The sequence below is a fragment of the Zootoca vivipara genome, chromosome Z2 (assembly GCF_965207765.1).
Source record: "Zootoca vivipara chromosome Z2, rZooViv2.hap1.1, whole genome shotgun sequence".
Classification (NCBI taxonomy): Eukaryota; Metazoa; Chordata; class Lepidosauria; order Squamata; family Lacertidae; genus Zootoca; species Zootoca vivipara.
The window spans coordinates 35,159,880-35,179,512 of record NC_142585.1 but is presented as its reverse complement, the minus strand read 5'-3'; the positions used below and the strand labels follow the sequence as shown (position 1 = coordinate 35,179,512).

General features: G+C 45.0%; 1 protein-coding gene across 1 annotated transcript in view; it reads right to left on the bottom strand.

The window, feature by feature from the left end:
- ABL1 (ABL proto-oncogene 1, non-receptor tyrosine kinase) overlaps window positions 1-9,462 on the bottom strand; it is a 117,713-nt gene extending 108,251 nt beyond the window's left edge. Inside the window, exon 1 of the mRNA XM_060270197.2 lies at window positions 8,369-9,462. Coding sequence (XP_060126180.2) covers window positions 8,369-8,504 — 136 coding nt within the window. The 5' untranslated portion in view covers window positions 8,505-9,462. The remainder of the gene's footprint in view (window positions 1-8,368) is intronic.
- Window positions 9,463-19,633: the final 10,171 nt, after the last annotated feature.

Genomic DNA, 19,633 nt, shown 5'->3' with positions numbered 1-19,633 from the left:
TCTTCTAAGGTCCAGAGTGGTATGGTATCATCATTATTTTCAATTGTTTTATTTCCTTATTTCCTTTACATTTATTATTCCTTGTAACTGTGGTTGAAGATGAATAAATGTTGATTAGATGTTGTTATTTCTTAACTTTACTTCATTTCCATCACTAAGAATTTGGATTGGGAACCAATGGCAACTTTATAAGCTCACCATGAGTTCAAAAGTTTGGAAAACCATAAGAACATACATAGACAAGACTGCTAGATCAGACCAGTGGCTCATCTAGTCCAGAATCCTGTTCTCACAGTGGGCAACCAACTGCCTCCTACAGAGGTAAGCAGAACATGATGGCAAAGCAACTTTTGCCTTCTGTGGTTCCCAGCAACTGGGGAAATGAGTTCCACAGTAGCTCCGGGCTGCACAATTATGGTAATACCTTTCTTTGATCTGTCCTGAATCTTCCAGCATTCAGCTTCATTGGATGCCAATGAGTTCTAGCGTTACGAGAGAGGAATAAAAACTTTTCTCCATGCCATGTCTAATTTTATAAACATTATCTACCATGTTGCCTCTTACTCATTTTTTCTGTAAACTAAAATGCTCCAAATGCTGCAAACATTCCTCATAGCAGTCACTCCAGTCCTGAAGTAAAGGATCCAGGGTTTTTAAACGAACAACAGGCAAGTATAGCCTTAAGACAAAACAAAACAAAGGGGGGGGGGGACAACTGCATACGCCTGTCCTGTGTCAACTCTTTAATGAGGAGCAAATGAAATCAGGAACGCAACATGCTGCCCATTGCTGGCTCATTAAACACATCACACTGTCAACACAGATGGTTTCGGGGGACCCGTGCAGTTTATCGTAAAGGGAAATTCTCCCAGCAGAAACTTGAACCACTTCCAAACTGAAGCTATCCTCCTACCTTCCTGGCACATGAATTCCAAATCCTTCAAAGAGGGAAGGAAGAACAATGATTATTCCAGATGATGAAGGCTGGGACTCACACATGAGCATCAGCAACTTCACTGCTGTTCCCACTTGTTCCCTTGACCAGATTGAACCATTGTTTTTTAAAAAAAAACCTCAAAAGGAAACCCACAACCAAATTAATGAGTAGAAGTTAAGCAATAAGTGTTCACTGTTAACTCTTAAGGGTATAAGAATAGCCTTCCTGCTGGATCAAGCCAATGGCCCATCTAGTCTAGCATCCTGTTGTCACAGTGGCCAATTAGATGGGGAATCTTCAATTAGATGGGCAATGTCCCCTCTTGAAGTTTCCAGCAACCAATATTCAGAAGCATTACTACCTCCAACCATGGAGTCTGATCGCTGCCATTATGGCCGGTAGCCATCAACAGCCCTTTCCTCAATGAATCTGTCTAATCCTATTTTAAAGCCATCCAAGTTGGTGGCTATCACTGCCTCCTGTGGGAGTGAGTTCTATGGTTTAACTACTGTGTGGAGTACTTTATTTTCTCTGTCCTGAAACTTCAAACATTCAGCTTTATTCGATGCTCACAAGTTCTAGTGTTTTGAGAGAAGAAGAAAAGCTTTTCTCTGTCCACAATCTTCATGCCAGGCATAATTTTATAAACGTAGATCAGGTTGCCTCTTAGTCACATTTTCTCTAAACTAAAAAGCCCCAAACACTGCAACCTTTCCTCATAGGAGAGTCGCTCCCACTGCCGGTGGAAGAGGAGAGCAGGGGAGGGCACTGCCCCCAGCAGCACTATCCCAGTGGGGTGCCATTGCAGCTGGCCCCCTGCCCGCGCTGGGCACCACACCCCCAGGACACGCACCACGCCCCTGCGGGCGACACGCCATGCCCCCAGGACACACGCCAGCCCCACCCCCACCTGCTCTCCGCCCCCCCTGGTCCCCTGGTGCTGGAGCATGAAGCTCCGCCACTGGTTGCTCCTTCCCTTGTTCATTTGGACCATTCATGCAGGGCACTTGCTAGGCTTATGGGGCCTTTACTGTTGCTTATTTGAAGACAGAGTCTGACCTACATCATGCCCAACACTCCCCTATGCATGTGTGGGGTGTAAGTTTGTTGTTTAGTCGTTTAGTCGTGTCCGACTCTTCGTGACCCCATGGACCATAGCACGCCAGGCACTCCTGTCTTGCACTGCCTCCCGCAGTTTGGTCAAACTCATGTTCATAGCTTCGAGAACACTGTCCAACCACCTCGTCCTCCTTCCCCAAATGAGAGAGGAAAAGTGCATATGCTTCCAAACCATTCTGCTTTTGGTTTGAAAATGTGTTCCAGAAACTGAGGGGTTCCTAGAAGGTTTTCAGGGATGGTAACTACGAGCTTACATTTATTTATTTATTGGATGCTATTAAACTTGTTCCAATACTTTGGCCACCTCATGAGAAGAGAAGAATCCTTGGAAAAGACCCTGATGGTGGGAAAGGGCACTAGGAGAGGGAAAACTAAGGGGCCTTAGTTCATTGGTACAGCACCTGTCTTGCATGCAGAAGGCCCCAGGTCGAAGCCTTAGCAGTACATCCAGGTAGGGTTGGTGGAGATTCCCTACCTGAGATCCTGGAGTCATTGTAGACAGTATTGGACTGGATGGAACAGTGGTTTGACACAGCATGAAGCAGTTTTCTATATTCCTTTATAAAAATCGAGAAAGCTCTTTCTAGCAGCAGCCACGACAATCTTCCACAGGAGGTTAAGGCACACAGTCCAAGACACATTGCAGCCAAGTAAAGACAATCAAGGAATGGTGAAATGGGCATGAATCGTTGAATCATAGAATTGTAGAGTAGGTCCTGGAGAGATATCCCATGGCTAGATAGAGAGGTCTGGAGAGATGGATTCAGGCCAGGGGCCCAAGCTTCCCTCACCTATTTTGACAATTTCTTCAAGCAATGCTTCCCACATGCATCTAGCACAGCCTCCTCCTGCCACCCTGTGGACATCTTACAACAGATTCCTGTAAAAAAGATGTGTGTCTTTCTTTGTGTGCCTTATCACCACCAGCAGAACATCTTGGTTCAAACATCTTAGTGCATACTAGCTGGCCCGGCCATGCATTGCTGTGGGTTTTTGTGTTAAGTGGAGCTTTTTCTGTTAAATGGACCTTCAGAGTCTCCCTATAGCATCCCCTCACCTGCCTTGTCCCAACCCAGACTCCCCTACTGTAAGTTTCAAAAATAAGACTCCCCCACCCACGCGTGTTCCTGAAAATGTCCCCACCCCCCACTGCTTTGGCTGACCTAGGATCCTACCTCTCCCCCCCCCATGGCTATGTGTCCCACCTCCCTTTGTTGTGCCTCATCCCTGTGAGCCCCCACCACCATTGTTGTGCCTCATCCCTGTGATTCCCCCACCCTGTGAAAGGCCCATATTCTGTTTGTTTGCCTGTGGCCTACTGGGCAATGCTGCGGCCTACTCAGTTTTCCCTGTCCCAACCCACCCCCTACTGCTTTGGCTGATTCAGGGTCTTCCCTCCCTCCCATGGCTATGTGTCCCCCCTCCCTTTGTTGTGCCTCATCCCTATGAACCCCCCCCCCATTGTGAAAGCCCCATATTCTGTTTGTTTTTGCCTGTGGCCTACTGGGCAATGCTGCGGCCTACTCAGTTTTCCCTGTCCCAACCCACCCCCTACTGCTTTGGCTGATTCAGGGTCTTCCCTCCCTCCCATGGCTATGTGTCCCCCCCTCCCTTTGTTGTGCCTCATCCCTGTAACCCACCCACCCCATTGTGAAAGCCCCATATTCTGTTTGTTTTTGCCTGTGGCCTACTGGGCAATGCTGCAGCCTATTGAAAAAGCTGGGCCTTATTGCTGCAAAAGGACTGTTTTCAGTTGGTTGCTGTGGAATTTTGTGATGTCATCTGGCACTGCAACTTTGGAGGCGGCAGCGTGCGATCTGCCTTTTTATTGGATGCTGCTAGAGTCTTCAGAGCTTCTGGTGGTGATGTCTAATTTGAGCGCCACTTTTTTGTGTGTTTAATAATTATTTTAGGTGTGAAATGTGTGGGGGTTTTGGGGGGGGGAGGAATTATGCCAGATCCCTCCCTGATGGGCATGGAACGTTGTGACCAAATTTGTTACATTACGGTTCAGCAGTTACGGAGAAAGGCTGTGACCTCCGCGTGCGCAATGCCTACATTTATATATATATAGAATAGATCATGCCCATTCTTCAACACACTGCTTGGTCAAAGGTGTCTCCAGATTTTTTGCTACTCAATCAAAATCTGTGGTCACGACCAACTCATTCACCCTCAATTCAGCTGGAGAAGCCAGAGGAATGTAAGAGCCCTGTTGGATCACGTCAGTGGACCATCTAGTCCAGCATCCTGTTCTCACAATGGCCACCAAGATGCCCCAATGGGAAATCCTCAAGCAGGATCTGAACACAAGATAAACACTCCCCATGCATGTGATTGTTGTTGGAAAAGTGGGATACAAATATAAAATCAAAATCTATCAAATTCCCAGCAACTGGCACTCAGAGGCATACTGCTTCTGACAGTGGGGCTGGAACATAAGAAGAGCCTAGCTGACAGATCTGATCAATGACCTAGGATCCTGTTCTCATAGTGGCTAACTGGCTAACCATATGCTCCAATGGGAAGCTCACAAGCAAGACCTGAGCACAGCAGCACTCCCTGCCCCATGGCTTTCAGCAACTGATACTCAGAAGAATGCCTACTGGCCATAAAAGTATTCAGAGCACTCTTAAGTCTCCTAGTAATGATTAAGAGACCAGCCCACTTTGTGTCTACATTGGAAGTTTACACGGTATTCCTGGGCTCTTTACCAACAAAATCCACAACCAAACTGTATCATCAGATTCATGTGTCCTTTCTGCATATAATACAGAGGCCGGGAGTATCCCTTGCCTGAAACCCTGCAGAGCCACTGCTAGTCAGTGTAGACAATACTGAGCTAGATGGAACCATGATCTGACTCTAAACAAGACAGCTTCCTATGTTTTTATATCCCTAGTGCATCTCTTAATACTGTCATGGTCCAGATATGACCACATCTAAGCAATTCAAAGGTCAGCAGATTCTGGAAAGGAGTTCCAGGCAACATCTCCCATGGGTATAAAGTATGATTCTGCAGATTCTGCAGATCTCCATTTTTATTCTTAACATTATGATCTTGTATTCTGTTTTAATATTTTTTATACAAGAGATACAGAGACATGGATAGTGGCAGCTTTATTCACACCAGTTCTCTCCCTCTCTGTGTGTGCATGTTACTGATGAACTCTGGATTCCTCCACTTTGTAACACATATTACAAGTCTCTTAGGACCATGAGTTCATTCCTTTCAGCCCAGATATCCATGGATTCCACAAGCAATGGAGCCGGAACCTTGAACTCCACCTTCAGTTACAACAAACAGATGAGCTCAGCTTCCTGAAAAGCAGCATATACAAAAAAGGAGATTTGTTCCTCTCCCCATATTGTGCTGACCAGAAACTTTCACCTGGGCTCAGCTTACTTAAGGTCTGGTCAGATAAATGACTTTTTTTTATTTAAACAATTGCGGGTGCATAACTTTGTAGGCTCCCTCTAGTGGAGGGGACCCAGCATTTGGATTTCAGATTTATTTTTATTTTTTATTGTGTTTATACCCTCCTTTTTTCTCCAAGGTGATATACATGGCTCTCTGTCCTGCTCATTTCATCTGCATGCAAAAACCCTGTGAGGTAGGTTATAGGCTGAGAGAGAGAAAGGGGCACTGACTGGCCCAAGGTCATACCCAGTGAGCTTCATGGCCGAGTGGGAAGGTCCCCCAGGTCGAAGTCCAAAACTCTAACTGATACACCACAGTGGATCTCTTAATTTGATTTGCCTCTCCATCATTTTGTATGTGCAACTGTCAGGACTATCTACTGGTCAGTATGCAAGAAGTCACTGAAGAAATGCACAAGCCACCCTACCTGCTACCTCCACATCATGCCCAAGTAACAGCACTTCATCACCATAACCACCTGTATAAAGTATCAGTATTGTAAAATGAGCCCTACTGGATCAAACCGGGGGGGGGGGGGTGTGTGTCTAGTCTAGAATCCTGTTCTCACAATCGCCAACTGAGAATGCCCCAACTGAGAACCCTGCAAGTAAGACCTCTCTAGCTGTTTCCCATCAACTGGTATTCAGCAGTAGACTTGCCCCCTGGGCATGTAGGTTCTGCTACCACAACAGATCTTCTTAAGGGGAGACTGGCTGCTGGAACAGGCCAAGAGGGGCCCATCCTATTCTCACGGGGGGGGGGGGCAACCAGATGCTCCAATGGAAAACCCTCAAGCCAGAAAAGAGCAGAACACCAGCTCTCTCCACTTCAATTCCCAACAACTGGCATTCAGAGGCATACTGCCTCCAACAGAGGAGGCAGAACATACCCATCACCACTAGTTGTCATTGATCCTTCCTGGAATACAACCAGACCTCCATTGCCAATCTTCTTTTGCAATGTGAAGCCACAGGGGAGAACAAGGTAAGCTTTAGTGTGTAGTTTGTGTGTTATTTAATATTTACAAAAATAATTACCGGTACATACCAACCCTTCACAAAACATCAGGGCGCTGTACAGCAACACAAAAACTTATAAATGCAATGTAAAACTATCATTAAAATGACTGGCTACTCAAGAAGTTTTTTGTTAACTGCACTGGCCGATAAGCATCAACAAGAGTCTTCAAAAGACACCTGAAAGTCAAAAGCGAGGGTTACTGTTGAATCTCTGCCAAAAGAGTGTTCCACAGCATGGGGGGTTTGATATTCAATGCCCATTAGCACTTCTCTGGTTGACTTGTGAGCGGGATAGGTTATAAGGCAGTGATGGCGAACCTATGACACGCGTGTCAGACGTGACACACAGAGCCCTCACTGCTGGCACACACATCGCGCTGTTGTTGTGTCCCCCCCCCCAATTTGTTCTCCCACTCCTTCTCTGATCCTTTTTTGTTGTTGTTGTTCCTGGTAGCCAGAGATTGTGTTCAGCGATTGGTCTGTTTTTCAATTTGCTGAGTCAGTGGATGTTTCTGATTGGGTGCAACAGGTTCATTTTAACCCTTTCTGTGCTGTTTTTTGGCGCTTTGGCAGACTATGTCAGTGCTGCGTGTTACTTCCAGCGAAGGTATTATTCGTCATTTATTTCTGTTCTTCCCCCCCCCCACACACACACACAAAAGTGCAGCAGCTTTGGGGCATCCCCCCCAAAGCAAAGCAACTTTTGGGACCCCCCAAAGCTTCAAAACTTTGGTCAGCAGCTCCCCCCAAAAAGCTCAACAACTCTGGGCACTTTGTGATAAATAAGGGGTTTTTGGTTTCGTTTGGTTTGGTTAAATAATTAGTTTTCGGTTTATTAAATACAGTTATATATTAAAATTATACATTTTTGTTATTTAAACTATAAATATTGTGAAATTATGGGGGTTTTTTCTTGACGTGACACACTACCCGAGTTATGCTCAGTTTTTTGGCGAATTTTGACACACCAAGCTCAAAAGGTTGCCCATCACTGTTATAAGGCCTCAGGTGGTCCTTAAAGTATCCTAGATGCAAGTTGTTCATGCGAGGTCAGCACAAGGGCTCAGTCATTGCCCCAAATGAACTGAGAGTGCATCCTTAAACATCACTCAGAATCCCCAGCTGCAATCCGAGATTCCACAAGAGATACCAGTATACAGAAAATCATCAGCTCAACATGGAAAGGGTCCCCTGGTGAGAAGTCTGAAAACCACTAGGTATTTTCTTTCTTTCTTTTTCTTTCTTTCTTTCTTTCTTTCTTTCTTTCTTTCTTTTATTTGGTAGTCATCAACATGGTGCCTGCAGACTCCACTGTGCCTACTGGTCCCTCCTATGGTGCTCAGAAAAGATATTGGGAAATAACCCCATTTTGTGTTATGCCAAATGCTCCATGGGCCACTATTTGGTGACTGACGCCCACAGCATTCTCTCTAAATTCCAACCTCTCCCAAAAAAGTGACCTCTTATTTTACATATTGTTTTATTATTTTACGTATTGTTAGCTACCATTATTATATGAAAATGAATCCCACAACCTAGTGGATGCGAGTACAGCTACAATTTAGAAGGTGTCACATGAAACAGAGGCCTTCAACCTGAAAACAAAGGACTTGGTTTCATCAGAACCTCCACCAGAATCAGAACCCCCAAATGCCTCAATTGCTCAAATGTCGAATGTGGTATGTAGTATTAATAAAGCAGACCCGTTTGTACAAACCTCCAGTTCTCTTAATTCCATGTGTCATACACTTCCACAAATTAATATTTTTGCTACATTGGCAAACACAGATTTAAAACACTGAATGCAAATTAAGCAATTATTTTTTGCATGGAAAAAGGAGTTAAAATTAAGACACAGAATGAGGCCCTTACCGTGAACCAGAAAGACGTTGCAGGGGGCAGACCCATGCCTGGATGCTTCCTTCTTCCCTGGGCCTTTGATAAAGTGAAGTGTGGGCAGACTCGGCCTCCGCTGGTCCCCAAGAACTTTTCCAGGCTGCTGACCCATAAAGTATTGAAAGGTGGGTGGTCCCGTCCAGAGAAGACACCAACCTTCCAGATTGGCAGAGAGACCTTCACAAAGAAGTGTGTTCCTTGGGGATAGCGTAGGATGGGGACCAGATCACTCAAGGCATGCGGTTCAAGTCAAGAGGCAGAGCACATTTTACCAGACACTGCTTGTTTCTCGGAACACTATATTAGAAGTTCCACTTAGCAGCCGCAAAAGCCACAAATTTTTCTTTTTTTAAGTTTTCTAAGTTAAGAGGAGAAGAAGTAGTCTTGTCCCTGATCTTCCACTGGGTGAGCCAATACTAGATCTCACCCAGGGCAGGGAGAGGTCATTTTGCTGCGGATTGGTATACAAATTCTTTTCTTTTCTTTTCTTTTGCATAGCAATCACTTCTCGCTGGCCAAAAAAACAGGCAGCATTTGGCTTTCAAGTATTATTCAAGTCTGAAAGGTGTTTGTGTGACAGGGTCTTTATTCTTCCCCAGATCACAAAAAAGGCATAAAGCAGTTAAAACTTTCTGAGGCTCTGTGGTTGGGTTCCACAGAAAGTGGAATATTTCAGGGGACTTCATGGTCTGTGCCAAACTCTACCTGTCCCATAGCAAAAGTCAAAAGTCACAAGTCACCCAGTGGCACTTCTCTGATGTCCCAGTGAAAGTGAAATGCGTAATTGTACAGCAGGGGGTCATTTTGAAGAAGCAAATATTAAAGTCATAAGCAAAAAGGGAGATTAAGATGCTCCTGACCTGATCACATAAATATACGGGTGTCACCTGACACAGGAGTCACAATTCCAGGATGGAGGGAGGTTGTTAGTCCAAATCTGCACCGCAGGAGGAAGGTTTTCACATACAAGCCTGACCAAGCCACCTTCATCCCAGTTCGGCTGCTTCGCAAAGGTTTCTCGGGATATTCCTTGGGAAGGCAGATGCTTCGGATCAACTCCAGCAAAAAAACAACTAACCGAAGACTGAAAGGACACCCAGAATGCCCCAAAAGAGCTCAAATTGAGGATTAGTGGGGTTTGCACAGTCGACTCTGAAGCAGTAGAGCACCCCACATCCCCACCCAGCATCCAAAATCTACCGAAAAGTTGAGACCACCTGAAGCTGAATGCCAGGAGAAAGTCAGGGAGTTAGTGTTTGTTTGCAATCATAGACTACATAGGAAGGGAAAGGGACTGAGGGGAAGAGGAAACACAGATGGAATTAAAAATGCATGGAATGGAGAATTAGGGCTTGTCAACAAAGAGAGAATCTACCCCCACCCCCACCCCCCAAGTGGAAGAGGAGAGGCAGGAAAACAAAACCTTGAGGAATACAGAGTCTGTATGAAGAAGGAAGGAGGAGAATGAAAATTCCTATTACTTTTTTTCGGGGGAGGGGGGGCGTGTTAAAGCTTCTTTCAGTTAAAAGGAAATCAAAGTCCTGAAAGGGAATGAGGGGTAAAAGGATGAAGTTAAAATGAATAACAATGGGGAAGTGGGGGAAAGTCACAGATTCTAATTTTTTTAAAAAAAATTATGGGAGGGAGGAAATTATCCAAAAGGTGTGTAAGAGAGATTGAGGGGAACACATAGTGCAACTCCCTGAAGAAAATGTGAGGAAGAGGGGGAAATGGGGAAAGAGAGAGAGAGAGAGCAGCACACAAGACTCCAAATATTCAAATAATAATAATGATGAAAACAGCGGAGAAGGGTGGAAATGTATCCCAAAGCCTTAAAGGTAGAAAAGAGATAGTGACGGGACGGGGCGCGCACACACAATCGCTATAGAAAATGGGGAGCGGGGGGAACGAAGGGGGTCACAAATGAGGGAGAGAGGGAAAGGTCTCAATTTGGGGAAGGAGAAGAGGGTCTCAAATGAGGGGACAAGAATGGGGGAGGCTCACATTCGACCGAGAAAAAAGGGGTCTCCAATGGGGAGGGGAGAGAAGGGAAGGTATCGAAGTGAGGGGGAGAAAGGGGGTCTCACAGACTGGGTTAAGTGAACGAAGGGGAGGAATTGAGCGGGGTGGGGTCCTCTCCCTCCTTCCCAATGGAAGGGGAGGTGGCTCAGAGCAGGCCCGAAGCGACGTTGACGGGCGCAGCGCGGCTTCCCACCGCTTCTCCTCGCCTGGGCAACCCCCCTACCCCCGCTTTCCCCTCGCTCTCCCTGCTTCTCCACACGCGCGCGCCCACACACCACGCCCTCCTGGCCCTCCAGCCCCGGAGGCAGGGGGCTGCTTCGTCCTGGGGCTGCTGGGTCCAGTCAGTCAGTGTCAGCCAGCCAGCACTGGGGCGGCGGCGGCGGCCACCCGGTGGCGGCCATGATGGGAAGGGAACCGGCCTGCTGAGGAGGCTCATTGTTGCCGCCTTCTCAGCAGCGGCGCGAGGGGAGGAGCTCGCAGGGACAGCGGCCGGACCAGGGAGAAGGGAAGGGGAGGCTGGGGAGGGAACGGGGGGGGGGCTCTTACTCAGGAGGGCGAGGGAAAGATCCCAACATTTCCTTTAAAAAGAAGAAAAAAGTAAGTCTCCAGCATTTGTAGAAGCTGAGCTATGAGGCAAAAGATGTAGATATTATTATTATTACTCAGAGTAGACCTATTGAAAGGTACCGGTATGTGTTTGCAGCCAGGTAAGTCCTACGTAGAGCAGGTTGATTCAAATGGGTCTGGTTAATGACGCCCATGCCTTTAACTAACAGCTTTCATTTCAGTGGGTCCGCTCTAAAATAGGACTAGCATTGGATACAACCCATAATTATTAATTGCACTTACTGGTTGCTTTTTTTTTTACAAGAACAATTATACAAGCACTAAAGCCAAGTATACTGTGTGTGTATTTATAGATAGATATAGATATATATGCACATACACACACTTTGCCTGTTTCTCTGAGAAGGACTCAAAAGTGGCTTACAGCTAAAAATAAGAACAGATGAAAATAGGAGGGGAAAGCAATTAGACATTGATAACAAGAATTACACATTGATAAAATTATATCAGGTCTGAGCCCACCTCACTAAAAGGAAATTATTTACATTTTTGTGAGAGAAATTAGCCTGGTTTCTCCTCTTTAGTGTTTTACATTGTTTCCCTCCCCTCACCCCCAAGAAATTTCCTGTGGGCACCCATTGTGTTCAACCATTTACTCCCAGGTAAATTGATATTAGAGATCTTGGCAGAGTATTCAAAGCCTAGGCATATATACGAGTGAGCAACCTAAGGGCATCTGCAAGGGGGGCACCCCACACATAATCTCCAGATTTCCAGCTTCCATTTTTAAAAAGTACATGTAAGCATTTTTAGAAGTGTATGTGTATATATATATATATATATATATATATATAAAAAGGCAAAATATAGGGGCACTATTATGGTGGTTGTTTTTAAGGAACTAGCCTGCTTCTTCCCCCTTCACAGTTTACTTTGAGGAACCCCCCTGGAAAAATCCGTGCTGAGCCCATGGATGAGATCAAGGGGGTGGGGCTTGGTCCCATCATGTAAGTGAGCACTATAACAGATATCAAACTTGAGGGTCCAAGCTGTTTTTCAAAGTCAAAAGAACACAAAATCTATGCATCAACTACACAAACCCCCCGCTGCAGGCTTGTTGACATTCTCAAAGAACTCTGGAAAATTTAGCAAGGCATGATTTAAAGCAAGGCAAGACTTGTTATTGTGAATACAGTATTAGGCAAGCTTAGTGTTTCCAAAGCTTGAGACTTTGTTTACTAAACATCTGGCAAATAAACATGCCTAAATCAGATCACTCTCTAGGGGTATCGGAAGATTTTCCAATGCAAATGGGCCTGATTTAAAAACATAGTACGGTACATTTGTACCTTGGTTGTCGAACACCTTGGTACCATACTCGTACATTTTGTGTTCCAGTACTCGTGAGTGCTCCGGTTTGCGAACGTTCTTTGGAACCCGAACGTCTGATGCTGCTTCTACGGCTTCCGATTGAGTGCAGGAAGCTCCTGCAGCCAATCGGAAGCTGTGCCTTGCTTTTTGAACGTTTTTGGAAGTTGAACGGACTTCCAGAACGGATTCGATTCAAGAACCAAGGTACAACTGTACCATAGAATTGTAGAGTTGGAAGGAACCACAAGGGTCATCTATTCCACGTCCCTGCAATGCAGGAATCTTTTACCCAATGTGGGACTCGAACCTATGACCCTGAAATTAAGAGGTTCATGCTCTACCTATTCTACGTTTTGGTAGGTGGAGGACAGACTCCATGCCACTACTGATAGCTTGCCATTCTCCATCCTGAATCCCCTCTCACACCCAGCTATGGAAACATACAAGGCTACCAGTCAGTACTATCTGTCATAGCAGTGACTGGTGGTCATTCTCCAGAATCACTAGTCTTTCTCAGCTTTTACTGTCAGAAATCCTTTTCGTTTCAGAACAGTGGCCCATGCATCTATGTGGCTGATGCCAACTGCCAGTGATTTAAGATAGGGAGTCTGCCCCAGCCAGAGTGGCTTGGCTTTGCAGTCAATGTTACGAGAGGAACAGAGGTCTCTACAATCACATGGCAGAAGATTGCAGGGTCTGCCTTTGGAATCTTTAATACTAACTGGCAGTGACTTTCTGGGGTCTCGTGCTGGAATCTTTCACAGTCCTTGTGTTTTAGGGAGTAGAGCATCTGCTTTGCATGCAGAAGGTCCCAGGTTTGATCCCCAAATAGGCTTGGGAAAGATTCCTGCCTGATGCCCCCCCCCCAACCCGCTGTCAGCATAGGCAATATTGAATTGGATAAACCAATAATCTGATTCATTAGGCCCAGTATTATTATTTTTATCCAGCTTGTCTCCATAAGAACATAAGAAGAGCCAGCTTGATCAGGCCAGTTGACCATCTAGTCCAGCATCCTGTTCTCACAATGGCCAGATGCCCCAATGGGAAACCTGCAAGAAGGACCCAAGCACGAGAGGACTTTCCCCTCCTGTGGTTTCCAGCAATTGCTACTCAGAAGCATCCACTGCCTCCAACTGTAGAGGCAAAGCATTGTCATCATAGCTAGCAGCCACTGGTAGTCTTATTCTCCTCCATGAATTTGTCCAATGCGCCCTAAAAGCTATCTAAGTTGGTGGCCATCACTGCTTCCAGCAGGAGCAAGTTCCGTAGTTTAATTATGTGCTGTGTGACCAATCCCTTCCTTTTGCCTGTCCTGAAGCTTCCAACATCCAGCTTCCTTTGATGTCCATGAGCTCTAGTGTTTTGAGAGAGGGAGGAAGGTTCTTCCTTATACACTTTCTCTATGCTGAGCATAGTTTTATAAACTTCTGTCTTGCTGTCTCCTGCTCGCCTTTTCTCTAAAATAAAAAACCCAGAAAGCTGCAATCTTACTATGTTTGCCTATATTTGAAACACTTTTATTTTTGCACCAGGTTGTGGTTTGTGCTAGTTAAGAAGAGGTGGTGTTCTAACATTGCTTGACGGAACAAAAACAAAAACCCTGCTTTAAAATTTGGGGGGGGTGGTGGTAGTATGGTTGGATTGGATGAATTGACTCTGGACCAATTGGTAGATAAGGAAGATTAATTCTATATGTATGCTTATCGGAAATGGCCCAATGGCAATATTTGCAATTGCAGAATTTGTTAATAACCCTGTTTGGCCAAGCAGTTTTTACAACATCTAAGACACCCAAGCTATTGGAACAATTGATTAAACCCTTTGAGACTAAAAAGCTGATGATCATTTTTTATAGTTATTTGGTATCAATAAATCAGTTTGATATGCAGATTCTGAGAAATGAATGGAATAAAAAAATGGAGGTTCCTCCTGTGTTATCTTCTAATAGTGGGAAAATGTTTTAGCTTCTGTAGCAAAGGTGTTGGATTTTAAATTATGTCTTTTACAACAAAGAATAGTATTTAGAATTTATTGGACTCCATAGAAAGGGACTCTCTATGAAAACATACTGTTGGAGATGTAATAAGGGTAATGCTTCTTTGAAACACATGTTTATGCAGTGTCCCACACAAAGTTCTGGAAGAAAATACTAGGTTGTATACATATTACTTTGGGGGAAAACCTAATACTGTCAGAGAATATTATTATTTAAAAGTATCTACCCACTACTGTATATGGAATTTGACAACTGGTCAACATAAATGGATTCTTCGTGCCCTCACTATGGCTAAAAGACTGATTGATCCAAAGACAGATAAATCAAGAATGTACAAAATTGCAGTTTTTTCTTATTCTTTATTTTATTTTTTCCCCTTTTTGTATTTTTATGTACTTTCTGTTTCCTTTTTATTTCTTCCATTTAATTGATATATTGTCAATAAAATATAAATTTTTAAAAGAACAGTTGTGTCACTGGAGATACTCTGTTATTTTGAGGCTAGGCTGCATGTGTGTCACAGGTTGGCCACTGTGAAAACAAGATGATGAGCTATTAGCCTAATCCAGCAATCTCTTTTTATGTTCTTACAAAAGCAATGTAATGCTGAAAAACTCTCTGAACATACAGAATAAAATTTCACCTAGGTCTGGCCTAAAGGATTTAGAGACCCTGTAGTAGCTGATGCATGCCCTCTGGTCATCACAGGTCTCCAGATGTCTGGAGCTACAGCTGTCTGGCTGAAGCTGGTGGGACATGTCATTCAAAACACCTGGAGGGCATCATGCGGACGAAGGCTGCTGTAAATCCCTGTTATTAATAACAATGTTATATCCTGCTCTTCTGAGGGTATCCAGCATAAATAAAACCATATCATATAAGTGAATAAAAGTGCAATGGTTTCCAAAATTGGTAATGAAGAATATGAAATACAACCAGCACTTAAAAACACCTAAATGGCAGCAAAGGAACATAATGGCAATAAAACCAGGTATTGCACATTAAAAGCCTGCCAAAATGAAACTGTCTGTCTTCATTTTCTGCAGGAAGACACATAAAAGAGGGAGCCTGACTTAATTTCTGTTGGGAGAGCATTCCACCGCCGCGGGGAAGAGGAGGGTACAAATTGGCATAAAGTTTGCGTATTGTAATTTATGTATGTAGGAGTAAACTGACTGCTATAATCTAAATAGAAATGTAGTATGTCTCACTATTGGGACGCAGGTGGCGCTGTGGGTTAAACCACAGAGCCTAGGGCTTGCCGATCAGAAGGTTGGCGGTTTGAATCCCTGCAACGGGGTGAGCTCCCGTTGCTCAGTCCCAGCTCCTGCCAACCTAGCAGTTCGAAAGCACGTCAAAGTGCAAGTAGATAAATAGGTACCGCTCCGGCGGGAAGGTAAACGGTGTTTCCGTGTGTTGCTCTGGTTCACCAGAAGTGGCTTTGTTATGCTGGCCACATGACCTGGAAGCTGTACGTCGGCTCCCTCGGCCAATAACGCGAGATGAGCGCCGCAACCCCAGAGTCAGTCACGACTGGACCTAATGGTCGGGGGTCCCTTTACCTTTTATGTCTCACTATAGTGGAGATGTGATCAGGAGACTTGTGTGCCTACTCATTCAGCTGTACATATGAACATAAGAAGAGCCTAGCTGCTGGATCTGGCCAATGGCCCATCTAACCTAGGATCCTGTGACACAGTGGCCAACCAGATGCCAACTCCAGGAAACCCACAAGCAGGACCTGAGCATCACACCACTTGCACATCCCAGCAACTGGCAGAAGAGGCATGCTGCCTCTGGAAGTGGAGGTAGAATGTGAGAAGAGCCGGCTGGCCCAGGCCAATGGCCCATCTAACCTAGCATTCTGTTCCCACAGTAGGCAACTGGGTGCCTCTGGGAAGCCTGAAAGTAGGACCAGGGCATGATAGCAATCGTGAGGCTCCTCCTCATCCTGGAGAGTAGTAACTAGTGGGGTGCCACAGGGTTCTGTCTTGGGCCCAGTCTTGTTCAACATCTTTATCAATGACTTGGATGATGGGCTTGAGGGCATCCTGAGCAAGTTTGCAGATGACACCAAATTGGGAGGGGTGGCTAACACCCCAGAGGACAGGATCACACTTCAGAATGACCTTAACAGATTAGACAACTGGGCCAAAGCAAACAAGATGAATTTTAACAAGGAGAAATGTAAAGTACTACACTTGGGCAAAAAAAATGAAAGGCACAAATACAGGATGGGAGACACCTGGCTTGAGAGCAGTACACGTGAAAAGGATCTAGGAGTCTTGGTAGACCACAAACTTGACATGAGTCAACAGTGTGATGCAGCAGCTAAAAAAGCCAATGCAATTCTGGGCTGCATCAATAGGAGTATAGCATCTAGATCAAGGGAAGTAATAGTACCACTGTATTCTGCTCTGGTCAGACCTCACCTGGAGTACTGTGTCCAGTTCTGGGCACCACAGTTCAAGAAGGATACTGATAAGCTGGAACGTGTCCAGAAGAGGGCAACCAAAATGGTCAAAGGCCTGGAAACGATGCCTTATGAGGAACGGCTTAGGGAGCTGGGTATGTTTAGCCTGGAGAAGAGAAGGTTAAGGGGTGATATGATAACCATGTTCAAATATATAAAAGGATGTCATATAGAGGAGGGAGAAAGGTTGTTTTCTGCTGCTCCAGAGAAGCGGACACGGAGCAACGGATTCAAACTACAAGAAAGAAAATTCCACCTAAACATTAGGAAGAACTTCCTGACAGTAAGAGCTGTTCGGCAGTGGAATTTGCTGCCAAGGAGTGTGGTGGAGTCTCCTTCTTTGGAGGTCTTTAAGCAGAGGCTTGACAGCCATCTGTCAGGAATGCTTTGATGGTGTTTCCTGCTTGGCAGGGGGTTGGACTGGATGGCCCTTGTGGTCTCTTCCAACTCTATGATTCTATGATTCTATGTGATTCCCACCAGCTAGTTAGACCATAAGAAGAGTGTGCTGGATCAGATGAATGGCCCATCCCACCCAACATCCTGTTCTCACAGTGACTATAGCCAGATGCCAGTGGGGAACCTGCATGCAGGATCCAAGCACGAGCACTCTTCCCTCCTGTGGTTTCCAGCAACTGGTATTCAGAAAGTGTTACTGTCTCTGACCGTGGGGGCAGATTCCCGGCAGAATACAGCCATCATGTGTAGTAGCCATTGAGAGCCTTGGTGGCTATTGCTACCTACTGTGTGTGTCAGGGGCTGACAGGTCTCGTGTAGCCAGTTGAATCCCTCCTCCATTCCATTTTTAATGTTTGAGGTTTTACTGTGTTTTCAGTATTTTGTTCAGAACTGTCCAGAATGGCTGGGGCAACCCAGTCAAAAGGGTAGCATATAAATAATAAAATCATCACCATCATCATTCCACTGTCTCCTAGAAATGAGGGAGTAGCAGTGATGGCCTCCATGTAGGAGAAGCCTAAGGTTGCATGTGTGCATCTAGTCAGATGAGGGTACATAAGCTGAAGTGGGGGGTGCATGGTCCCACTGTTGCTGCAACTGCTCCATACAATATGGACCTGTGAACAGCTGTCTAGACTCTAGATGCGCTGTGTGTGTGTGTGTGTGCATGTGTGTGTGTATGCATCTGGAGTACTTTGGGAGCTGTTGTAAGTGTGCACTTTTGACAATAAATAAGGGAAATCACGAATCTTCCGGCATCCAGCTTCTAGTGTTCTAATGTGGTAAAAGAGGCATAAAAAGTTTGCTCTATTCACTTTCTTCATGCCATGCCTAAGATTATAAGCTTCTATCTTTCTGCCTTTTCTCTTAAAAGTTCCAAAGGGGAATTGCTCCATCCCATAGATCGTTTCAGCTGCCATTTTCTGAACTTATCCCAACTCCACAACATCCTATTTGGGGTGAGGTGACCAGAACTGCACAAGGTTTTCTAAATGTGGTCGCGCCATAGATTTGTATAACGTGATTTGATATTAGTCGTTTTATTTTCTATTCCTTTCCTAATGACGGCATGATGTTTCATTGAGGGAAGAAGTACTATCTCCTGAACTACAGGGAATTGTGAACACAGCATGTTGGAGACATCCTCTGCTTCATTAACGGCCTCATCGCTAATAATGCCACTGCGGGGACCCCAATTTGCCTCTGCTTTCTGAGTACAATAATTAATCCAGTCATTTGCCATTTGCACAGAGACAATATCTTGCAAAAACTAGAGAGACCCAGAAGAAGACATTTCACTAACGTCAAAGTATCTCCTCTATCTTTATTACAGCAAGCAGGCAGCATGCCTAATCTGACACTAAAGCAGCCCCGGAGCTTAATAAACGTGACACTAAAATGCACATTTCTCGATTTATAGAACTTCTCACGTTGCCATGTGCCAAAAGCAGAAAACTGACTTTGCAAGGCAGCTACCATGGCATTCTGGAAGACTTGAAAAGGCTCTCTGGTGCATGTTTGAACTGTGCTGTAAACAAGCTGGTAAGCCTGGGCCTTCTCTGAACTGCCACGTCATAAATTTGCTTTCCCTGACATCCATATTGCTTTGGGGACAGTTTCATTCATTCCCCTCCCTTTTTTATGGCTAAACAAAAACACAGGGAGATGTCTGGGTTGGTGAAAATAATGAAAAGCATTCCTGGTATGAGATAATTAGCAGGGAAAAGCAAAAGTAAAGAGTCATGGAGAACTTAAGCATAGAAGGTCCCACTTTCGTATTTTCTTTTTTGTTCAAGAAAAAGCTGCTTTGCAACTATGGCTCTGCCATAGTCCAGTCCAGAACAGCAATTCCCAAACACAAGTGCTGCAATCAGAGATTCCCCGGGTCAGCCATGCCCTGGTGTCCTCTATGTTGAGCAATTATTCTTATTATTACCTCACCCAGCTTCTCTGGGGTGTTCCAAAGTATGGGAGCAACCACTGAGAAAGTCCTCTGTAATGCACTCTATGTGGGTCTGATGGGTGCCAAGTCCTTTGTTTCCATTTCACACAAACTGATATGTTCTCAAGTTCAGTTCAAGGTGCTGGTGTTACCCTTTAAAGCACTAAATCCCTTGCAACTTGGATACCTTAAGAGATGCCTCCTTCCATATGTTCCTCCTCACATGAAATCTAATGAAATCTAAGGTCCTGGCTCCAGCTCCCTCAACCTTTTGGCTTTAAGCAAGGTATGGTAAAATATCTTGGGTTGGATTCAGAGATTATAGGAACACAGGACGCTTCCATACACTGGGTCTACCAAACTCAGTATCGTCTACACTGACTGGTAGCAGCTCTCCAGGGTTTCAGG